Source organism: Vombatus ursinus, unplaced genomic scaffold, assembly GCF_900497805.2.
Source record: "Vombatus ursinus unplaced genomic scaffold, bare-nosed wombat genome assembly UNPS02014794.1, whole genome shotgun sequence".
NCBI lineage: Eukaryota > Metazoa > Chordata > Mammalia > Diprotodontia > Vombatidae > Vombatus > Vombatus ursinus.
In genome coordinates this window covers 19830849-19841835 of record NW_020954572.1, presented here as the reverse complement: position 1 = coordinate 19841835, position 10987 = coordinate 19830849, and the positions used below count along the sequence as shown (strand labels likewise).

The following is a 10987-nucleotide window of genomic DNA, read 5'->3' as shown; positions in this document are numbered from 1 at the left end:
TCTCTCTCTCTCTCTCTTTCTCTCTCTCCTACTATTACAAAGAATCCCATATTTGCATAAGGAGATGACTGTACAACTGACTCAGGAACGCTGCCCAAGTTCAAAGAGCCAATTAAGGCAAGTTCTAGAACCCTGCTGGCTTGGATTCTGCAAGGGGCTCCCAGGAATCTTAGAGTAGAGGAGCTTAGAGAAGCAAAGGGAATGGAACTAAATGGGATGGTAGATTCAGAGACTCTGACCCTCCCGCCCTCCACTCCCCAGCATTTCAATGCCCATCATTATAGGTCACTCAGAACTGGCACCCTGGGTTATTCAGTATAGAAGAGCTGGTGTCCAAGTGTCTTTGGTCTTTGATCTTAGTCAATCTCCCAAGGGCCTGAGCTCTGGTTCTTGTTTTTTCTTTTTTTCTTTTTCTTTTTCTTTTTGTGAGGCAATTGGGGTTAAGTAACTTGCCCTGAGTCTCAGAGCTAGTAAGTGTTATGTGTCTGAGGCCGGATTTGAACTCAGGTCCTCCTGACTCCAGGGTCAGTGCTCTCCACTGCACCACCTAGTTGCTCCCTGAGCTCTTGTTCTTACCTAACATCACAGATCTAAAGCTGGAAGAGTCTTCAAAGGTAACCTCCCTCATTATTGCAATGAGGAAATCAAGGTACAGGCAAGCCAAGTGAATTATCTAAGGTCATTCAGGTAGTAAGCATCACACGTAGGATTTGAACCCAGGCCTTCTGACTCCACAACCTATGTGCCTTCCACTACAACCTATCTCAAGTTTTGCTGGGCTAGGTCCACAAGGAGACTTTAGGGTTCTTACTTCTTCACAGTGTAGGCTTTGACTGTCCGGGGATCTTTTGTGTAAAATTTGCATGGGGGCCCACTTAGCAGGAAAAAAAAAAAAAAAAAAGAACTTTCCGAACCCTTCTCCCTCAGCCTGACAACTCTGGACATGCACATGATGCAAGCATGTACACGCACATACACACAACCTTCTTTTCACGTCATATGTACACAACCATCTTCTATTTCCAAAGCAGTTTGAAAGTCTCCACCAGTCCCTGGAGAGATAAAATAGGAGTCCAGGCCTCATGGAGGGAGAGGTATTCAAGAAGAGGATTCTACTCCAACCAGGCTCCCAGGCTAAAGCAGCTGAAAGCATCTTGGGCTGCGGAGCTGCTGTGGCTGGTCCTGGAGGAGGAGGAAAGAGATTATCTCCCTGCTCTGTCTCCTCCTCTCTCCCCCTTCCCATCCTCAGCATGCCTGCTTAGGACCCTCAGGGCCAGTGACTCACCCCAGTAGCTGCCCAGAGCCCCAAAGGACCCTCATCTCCCAGCCTGCCTCCGCTGCAGGGCCTTGCGTAGAGCAGATCGCACAACCTCGGCATTGTTGAGGATGTTGTATCTGTTCAGTGCCACTAGTCGTTCAAAGTCATTTGGTTCGTAGGTGAAGTTCATCATTCCATAGGGAGAGTTCTGGTCCTTTATGTCAAAGTTGGCAAAGTCCTTCTCCTCTGGTGTCTCTCGCTCCACGCCTACAGTCAAAGGAAGCATGCAGGGAAGGGACAGGGCAAAGTCAGGGGTCTCTACTTTCTATAAAATTCAGCTGCCTAATGTACAGACCACACCTCTCCCACTTGGAGAATCTGGGAAGGGGTCCCCAACCCAAGCTTTTCTATTCTGATTTCTACATCTGGAGGAGCTGGTGGGCACCTCTACCCAACGTGAACTCAATGAAGTCCTTGAGACCAGTGGTGAGAGGGGAGCAGCAACCATGCTGGACTCATCAGAGGTTTCTGGTACGGACTACCTCAGTGCTTCTCCTGGGGGAACCATGTAAGTCAAGTGCCAGGCTTGGAGTCAGCAAGACCTAAGTTTGAATCCCACCTCACACACTTACCAAGCAAGTCTTACCAAGCCTCAGGTGTTTCTTCTGAAAAATGGTAGGGGAAATAGCACCTACCTCCCAGGGTTGTTGTGAGGATGAAAAGAAATGTATGTAAAGCATTTACAAATCTTAATGCACAATATAAATACTAATCACTGCCACCACCACCACCACCACCACCACTACTACCACTACTTGTTTGTTTAGTAGTTTCTGACTCTTTGTGACCCCATTCGGGGTTTTCTTGGCAAAGACACTGGAGTGGTTTGCCATTTTCTTTTCCAGCTCATTTGACAGACAAGGAAACTGAGGCAAAGAAGGTTAAATGAATTGCCCAGGGTCACACAGCTAGTATCTGAAGCCAGATTTGAACTCAGGTCTTCCTGACTCCAAGTCCAGGACTCTATCCACACACCACCTAGCTGCTCCTCTCCCTCCTACGACAATTGTTATCATTATCACCATCACCTGCTTTCTGACCCCACTTGAGAATAGCAGTAGCAGCAGGTCATTTAAACCATGCCCAGCTGCACGAGGTCCAGGTCCTCACCCATCTTACCTGGTGCCTTGTATTTTTGGAAGGTGCGATTCACAAGGGGGAAGTGTAAAACAATGGGCACACGGGGGTCCTCTGCATCGTCAAACACATAACACTCCTGGGGCTCTGACAGGTCCTCACGTTTCAGCTCTACCCGAGGAAAGGGAATGGCTCGATCTTGGCAGAACTTCTCGGTTAGCTTCAGGACCTTGGACAGAGAACACAGCCTCTGGCTCTTCCTGTGCCCAGCCCCAACACTCATCATCAAACCCTCTCACCCCACAAATGAGACCTAAGCTGCAGCCCTGTGAGAGAGGCTGGTGGGAGCAGGAGGAAGGCTGTCTCTTTACCTACCAACAGCTGGGAGAGAGGTGGTATAGCATAGGGGATAGAGGCTGGACTTGGGGAGTCAGGAAGGCCTAGGTTCAAGTCTCATCCCAGACATGGCCTAGCTGTGTGATCCTGGACAAGTCACTTAACCTCTTTTCTTCAGTTTCTTCATCTGTAATAGAGGTGTAATAATAGCTCCTACTCCTCATAGGGTTGTAGTTATGAGGAAATGCTTCTTTGTCAACCTATTGTTGGCTGAGTTCATGCCAATGTCATTCATGGACATTGGTTGTTTACAGGCTCCCTCCAAAAGTAAGGCCATATCAACAAATCTAATGTGACGAACTTGTTACCAGGTTTTAGCATGGTTCTCTCCTTATTCCAAAAGCATTTCGGCGAGGTTTTGACCTGTTTGCCAATGTTCCAAGAATGTCTATCAATCCCCTCCTTCATTTTTGCTGTTAAATCTTTTAATGATTGTCTTGGGGTAATGGACCCTCTGTTTTATTAATATTGTATGGGTTTTCATTAAGATGCTTCCCAAATGTGTTCCCTTTTATTTACAATTCCAAAAGCATGCATTAAGGCTAATACGGTGTAGGTATTAATTATTTTAAATATGTCCTTCCTTTCGACTTTGACCTAAGAATGTCAATCAGTCCCTTACGGTATTCCATCTCCTCCATATGACCAATGCATCTTGCCTGAGGGAGACAAACCTATGTGTAGATATTGTCTTTTTCCAGGGGTTCACTGTAACCTCTGAATTCAAGCACAAAGACTTCAGTCTCAATCTTTCAACAGTATATGTAAAGAATTGGACATCTGCCAAGTCCAAATGACATTTTGATCTCATTGGAAAAAGATTCCATGAGATGTAGGAAGTGATGAATTAGTTATTTGGTGGACTATACAGCTCAATACCTCCATATACATCAAGTGGCTAGGGTAGAGGTTCAACCCTTTAATTTGGCAGATCTATAATGACTTTAATCTGTCTCCCTGAAAAATGACACATTAAATATGAAGTAGTCTTAACATTATCGTGTAGGTGGCAGTGTTTTTATTGTTTCCCAAATTCCTTTAGCTTTATTTTTTTAATTTTTTAACATTTTTATTTAGTTCCGAGTCCCAAATTCTATCCCTTCCTTCCTCCCTCCCCTTCCAGAGATGGTAAGCAATCAGATATAGATTATAGATGTGAAATTACATAAAAGAGTTCCATATTAGTCATTTTGTACAAGAAGATTCAAGTAAAAGAAAAAAATGAAAGAAAGTGAAAAATAGTATGTTTCAGTCTGTAATGAAACAATATCAGCTCTTTTTCTGGAGGAGGATAGTATGCTTCATCATTAGTCCTTTGGGACTGTCTTGGATCATTGTATTTTTGAGAATAGCTAAGTCATTCACAGTTTTTCATCACACAATATTGCTGTTATTATGTATAGCATTCTGGTTCTATTCACTTCACTATGCATCAGTTCATGTAAGCATTTCCAAGTTTTTCTGAAATCATTCTGTTTGTCATTTCTTACAGAACAATACTACTATCAAAATACCTCAATTTGTTCAGTCATTCCCCAATTGACTTCCAATTCTTTGATTTCCAATTCTTAGTGTGGCAGGGTTTTAAATAGAGAATAGTTGTTCAGTATTTCAGCTCTAACTCTCACTGTACTTGGGTCTATTTCACATATTTATAGTGGATGGATAATAAGCCATGGATACAGAACTGGTTTACAGGCCTTAAAAAATCAACAAAGGCAGTCTATATGGTATGGTCCTTTTGGGCAGCTTGCTTTAATAATTGTTGTTATTGTTGTTCAGTTCTATTCAATTCCTTGTGACTCCATTTGGGGTTTTCTTGGCAAAGATACTTCAATGGTTTGCCATTTCCTTCTCCAGCTCATTTTACAGATGAGGAAACTGAGGCAAAGAGGGTGAAGTGGCTTGCCTAGGGTCACAGAGCTAGTAAGTGTCTGACACTGGATTTGAACTCAGGAGGCCCAGCACTCTACCCACTGTACAACTAAGCTGCCCTTGTTTAATAATTACTGACTCAATAATACCTTGCATTTTATATTCTTGAGACTTTGAGGCACACTCTTTTTCTTCACAAACAATATGTTGCTTTCCTTTGTCTGGACAACATGTACATTGTTACCTGTACAAGAAGTCCAACACAATGACAAAAGTAATTTGGATCAAACAAGAAATAAAACTCACACCATTAACGTAATGAACAACAGAAATTATGTGAAGCATGGTTACATCACTGTATCATATACAACATGATACAATCTTGCATCATGATATTTTTCATGATACATGTTGTGAATGCTTTATAAAAAGGACACCAATGACCTGTATTTGGAAGAATCCCTGCTGTTCTTACCCTTTGGTAATCAATATGTAATGTGTTCTGCTAGGAAAAGTAGCTGCTATGGGCAGCTAGGTGACTCAGTGGATAGAGTGCTGGGACCAGAGTCAGGAGGACCTGAATTCAAATGCAGCCTCAGACATTTACTAGCTGTGTGACCCTGGGCAACTCACTTAACCCCTCTTTTGTCTCAGTTTCTCATCTATAAAATGAGCTGGAGAAGGAAATGGCAAACCACGTCAGGATCTTTGCTAGGAAAACCTCAAATGGAGATCACAAAGAGCCAAATACGATTGAACAACAGAAGAAAGATAGGCTTGGGCTTAGATCTGAGAGAAAACCAATCAAGTGCTTTACAAACACTTTGTGCACCACTGTGAAGTCTTCAAGCCAACAATTATGAACCGTGTCTGGCCCCACCACTTTCCAATTCTGCACTGAGGTGGAGTCTTCCACCTTCCTTCATGTAACTTCTGTTGTTCATGACATTAATGTTATGTGGGTTTTCTGTTTGTTTCCTGTTTGATCCAAATTCCTTTTGTCATTGTGTTGGACTTGCAACAATACAGACCAGTGGCCTCTACACTGGGGGCTCTGTACCCAAGGTAGGGCAAAAGGCATTGGTAAAGATTGGTGGAGAGGACTTGGGGTGTTGAGAAGACTGGGGTGGGGGAGGGAGAGAGAAGGGAGATGAGGACAAGATGGCTATCTTCCAGTATTTGGAGGGCTGTCATGTGGAAGATGGATTAGAATTTTCCTGGTTGGCCACAGAAAGCAGAAGGAGGAGGAGGAACGGGTTGAAACTGTAGAGATAAACTTCAGTTTGATGCAAAGAAAATCTTCCTAATGGTTACGGCTATCCCAAAGTGGAAGAGAATGGGCCCCTGGAAGGCAGAAGGTCCCTGTCCCTTGAGATCTTTAAACAAATGACTACTTGCTGGGTATCTTGTGAAGGGAATTCTTGTTCAGGTGTGGAATGCATCATCCTGTCTTAGCCCCTTTCTATAAAGGAGAGGATTGAGGGAAGGGTCTTAATAATAACTGACATTTATATAGCACTTTAAGATTTCCGAAGCAATTTTACATATTCAGGGTGTCCCAAAAGTCCTAGTGTAGTTGTAAGCTATTGACGCTTAGACCCTGTATTATCTTATTTGATCCTCACAACCACCCTGGGAGGTAGGTGCTATTATTATTATTATTTTTATTATTACCCCCGTTTTAGAGATGAGGAAGCTGAGGCAGAGAGAGGTTAAGTGACTTGCCCAGGGTTACACAGCCAAGAAAGTATCTGAAGTGGGATTTGAACTCAGGGCTTCCTGATGTCTATCACTCTATCACTCACTACACGGCCTAGCTGCCTGTGTTTAAGTTTGTGAGACAGGATAGACAGGGTGAGAGGGGCTCATCACCAACATTGTTATCACTGTGAAGGAAAAGTGGCTCTGGACAGAGCTGATGTAGGGTCTGAACAAGTAAAGGATATTACGCTAACCCTGAATAAATCACCTTTGACCACTTTCTTCCCTCCTCTCACCCCATCTCCAGCTTCCTTCTCCATCTAACCACCATCCACCTTCCCCAAAGGACTTCCCCTCAGCCAAGCAATTTTTTCTCCTCCCCCCAACACACAACTGCCATCTTTGAAACTAGCTCAGCAACTCCTCCCCCACCAAAGCCTGGGTCTGTTCAATCAATCAACAACATTTATCAAAAACTTTCGACGTGCTGGCCACATCCAAGCTAAATCTATTCAAGAATCACACCCACTTCCATGCCAGAGCCCCTCGCCACCAATTCATTCACCACAGCACCCCCAGGAGATGTACCAATTCATAAGCGTCTGCACAGAACCCCAAAATTTCCAAGGAAGGGGGAGGTGACTCTCAAAATGAGCCATGTCTATCTGCTGGAGCATCACACACACACACACACACACACACACACACACACACACACACGGACGCACACACGCACGCACATGTGCCTCAAGTCCTACCTGGAATGGAGCTTCCAAGGAGTAGTCAAAGGACAAGATGACATCCACATCTCTCTGAGGCAGCAGCACCAGGGGGAATGGAGAGTTGATGGCAAAGCCTCCATCTACCAGGTAAAGGTACTCCCTCATGGGTGTTAGCTTATTGGGAAGAGTATCTGGGTGGTTGGCTGGAAGGAAGGAAGGGAGGGAGGGATGGAGGAAGAAAGGAAAGAAGGAAGGAAGGAAAGAAGGAAAGAAGGAAAAGAGGAAGGAAAAAAAAGGAAGGAAGGAAGGAAGGAAGGAAGGAAGAATTTAATAAATGTCTACTACGTGCCAGGCCTTGCACTAAACATTTTTGAGAACCTGGTTAGCTAGGCAGTATGGTAGACAGAGGGTCCGGATATGGAGTTGGGAAGATCTGAGCTTAAATTGTGTCTCAGACACTTCCTAGCAGAATGTGACCCTGGGCACATCATTTAATATATCTCAGCTTCAGTTTCTTCATTTGTAAAAGGGGATAACAAAAGCACCTTTCTTATAGGATTATAGTGAGGATCAAATGAGATAACATGTAAAAGAGCTCTGCAAAGCTTAAAGCACTTTATAAATGCTGTTATTGTTACTATTATTAGCTGATGTTTGACATGCCTACCTATCCTTTTTTCTTCCCACATTCAGATTACAGGTGTGGGGAACCTGTGGCCTCAAGGCCACATGTGACTCCACTAAAAGGGCTGCACTTGAGGACCTAGAGGGCCCCACGTGGCCTCAAGGCTGCAGGTTCCCCACCCCTGCGTCTAGACTAACATGCAAGAGATGTACGTGAGGCTTGGAGCACAGGTTTGAACTCACAGTACCTCCCTTCTTACCCTCTTCCCTTCTGCCCTCTCCCAGAATCCCCCCTGGCTATGAAAGAAAAGTATGGAGAGAAAGACACACACACACACACACAGATCAGACATCTAAGGAGATACTCCCTTCACCCAGGAGACAAATTCACAAACAGGAAGGCTGACTGAGTATCAGTGTCTTTTGGGGAGTCACCTTTCCGAGCTAAAAATTCCTTGCTCTCACTGTAGTGTTCGTGCAGGCAAAGTCCTCGGATAAAATTGAAGTTTTCCCCAGAAGTGAAGCGGGTGGTGAGGAGATCCATAATGGTCTGGGTGAAAATGCCTTGTGGGACATAGAACTGCGTCTTTAACTGGGCTGGATTAAGCAGCTGTAGGGTCTCACAGTCATCTGAAGAAGGATGAGGATGGGGTAGGTATAACAATAATAACAGTAATAGTTAACATTTACATAGTACTTATTACGTGACAGGCACTGTGTAAGCACTTCTATAAATATTATCTCATTTGATCCTCAAAACAATCTTACTGTGGGTGCTATCTTCTCCATTTTACAGATGAGGAAACCGAGGCAAACTGAAGTTAAGTGACTTGCCCAGGGTCACACAGCTAGTAAGTGTCAGATCTTCCTGATTCCTGGCCCAGTAATGCAATCTATTGCACCAATCACAGTAGGGGATGATAGAAGGAAGATAGAGATGGGGTAGATGGAGGCAGGAATATAGTGGTCAAGGTTCTGGTTTAAGATTGCACCAGATTACCTCTGGCTCAGGCCTTGAGTTCCTCTGTATTCTACCTCTCTCCTCCCCTACTTCTTTTTCCCCTCCAGAGTTCTCCTGGTTTTAAAAGCTCCCTGAATTCAGTCCAATATCCGGATTCTCTATTGACTCTCTCCCCTTACTTTCTACCAAAGCCCCCAGGAATAGGGACCAAGGTCAGTCAGGTCTCTGGTCAATCACCTCCCTCCCCTCCCCTTTTTCCGGCGCCCTCCCACGCCCACCTTTTTCAATAATGCTACTCCTGTGAGAGTCCAATAAGTTGATCCCAGAGCCGATTGTCTTCTGGAAGATCTCATCCAGGTTGATAGCAAAGGCGCTACCCCACACACCTGCAGAATGAGAGGTGTAGGTAAGGAAGAAGAAGATGCTTGTGGTCAGGGCACTTCGTCCTTGGCTCCAGAACCCAAACCACAATTCATCTCTTTCCTGCTCCTCTCTCTAGACTTCCCTATCTAGCACCCACCCCCCCCCCACAGGAGGAGAGCCCTGTGACTGAAATATCAAAATGGATGGCCCCACAACACTCCTGAATGCTGCCAGCCCAAACCAGATTAAAACGTAAATGGGAAATATTTAACAAAATAATAAATAAAATATAGATAGTATTACATTTTAAAAAGAAATCAATAGGTGGCTAGCAAGGTCTTTATATACAGTTTTGTGGCCCCATTTCTTTTTGGGGTTTGACACTATGAGATGGGAGGTACAGCACTTGACACTATGCCCTGACCCCTCTCCAATCATACCTACACCTCTGTCGCTGAACTCACCCTGTAGGTAGCAGATCCAGGGCTCTGGCCGAAATCTAAGCAGCCGCCCCATGAAGAATTCGGAGCCAAATAACTCTGTGGGGACAAAGGCCCCATATTTGGGAAGGCCAATCTCATAGGGAGTGAACTCACACCACTCTGAAAAGGATGGGAGGGAGTGTTACCCAGAGAACCTCCCGGTGAAAAGGCCCTGCCTCCCATCCTCCATCCATTGTATTTGAAAGGGGGATTGAATCTCTCCTCAATCTTCCCGTAGCCCCATTTTATGGCCATCCTCCAACATCTACAACCTTCCTATTATACCCTTCCCAGTGATAATTCCCTCCATTCTCTATGAGGATCACTCCTGCCCCAACTTCCACCACCCTCCTCAACCCAGGAAACCTGCGAAATCCTGGCTGGACACATTCCTGTGGACGTTGATGCCTGCATAGATGGGGTAGGGATTCTGACCCTGAACAACTGCTGCCCGCTGGTCAGACAACTTGACTGGGTTTTGCTGGATGGGACAAAAGAAGGGGGCTCAGCCTTTGGGACAGAGAGACTGGAAGGATACTCCTGCTTTTGGACTTGGTTGTTTCTGTCTCACTTCCTCCATCCCCAACCATCTGTTTGCCATCTTTGTGGCCTTGAGGTCCACATGCTCCCAGTATGCTCCAAGCCAGGTTACTGGCTTCTTATAACTTCTGTTGTGATGTTCACCCTCATTTTATTGGTTTGGATTTTTGAGGCCAGTTTTTCAGAAGCTACATATTTTCTTCTAGACACCAGGGTCACAAAGGCCTGTTACCAGGCACCTTTGTATCTTGGATTACGGGAGCATAAGCCAAATTCCCAGGTTCTCCCATAAATACCACCCCTACCAGGCCTATGCTACAAAAAGATCAAAGAAAAAGGACCTATATTTATAAGTTTTCTCTATAGAGGCAAAGAACTAGAATCTGAAGGGGTATTCAATAGTTGAGGAATGACTGAACAAATTATGGTATAAAAAATGTGATGAAATACTACTGCACTATAAGAAATGATGAAAAGGAAACATTCAGACAAACCTAGGAAGACTTGTATGAACCGGAGTAAAGTGAGCAGAATAAGGAAAACAATTCATACAGTTAACAACATTGTAAAGACAAATACAGTTATCCCTTCCACATCATGACTTTTCCCATCATGGTTTTGGTATATCATGAGCTAGCATAAGAAATGGGAATTTTGGGGGAGTTTTGTGAAAACTGTAAATGACACAAGAAGGCCAACAAACAACACAGAAAAAATTTAGAAACTCAGAAATGTGTAAAATATACATATGGTATTATATAACACCAACCCAAATTTTGCAATAAAGTACTGTAAAAATCCCATAAAAGAAAAAAAACTCAGACTTCTCTGGTATGAAGGGAGGGCCAAAAAATTTTATGTGGATTTTTCAGATTGTGGGGGCCCTGCGTCCCTCATCTCATGATATGGAAGGGATAACTGTAATTTT

The 10987-nt window shown here is 44.2% G+C and overlaps 1 protein-coding gene across 4 annotated transcripts in view; it reads right to left on the bottom strand.

Annotated features, from left to right (window-relative positions):
* Nucleotides 1-482: 482 nt before the first annotated feature.
* Nucleotides 483-10987, bottom strand: part of PLA2G4F (phospholipase A2 group IVF) — a 28872-nt gene continuing 18367 nt past the window's right edge. For 2 of the 4 annotated variants that reach the window (XM_027870096.1, XM_027870097.1), the window contains exons 14-21: nt 9886-10000; nt 9502-9639; nt 8953-9060; nt 8149-8343; nt 7126-7292; nt 2438-2624; nt 1286-1525; nt 483-1182 (exon numbers count right to left, since the gene is read on the bottom strand). In XM_027870096.1, the coding sequence (XP_027725897.1) occupies nt 1317-1525; nt 2438-2624; nt 7126-7292; nt 8149-8343; nt 8953-9060; nt 9502-9639; nt 9886-10000 (1119 nt within the window). In that variant the 3' untranslated portion in view covers nt 483-1182; nt 1286-1316. The remainder of the gene's footprint in view (nt 1183-1285; nt 1526-2437; nt 2625-7125; nt 7293-8148; nt 8344-8952; nt 9061-9501; nt 9640-9885; nt 10001-10987) is intronic. The other 2 variants (XM_027870098.1, XM_027870099.1) reach the window with 2 other exon arrangements.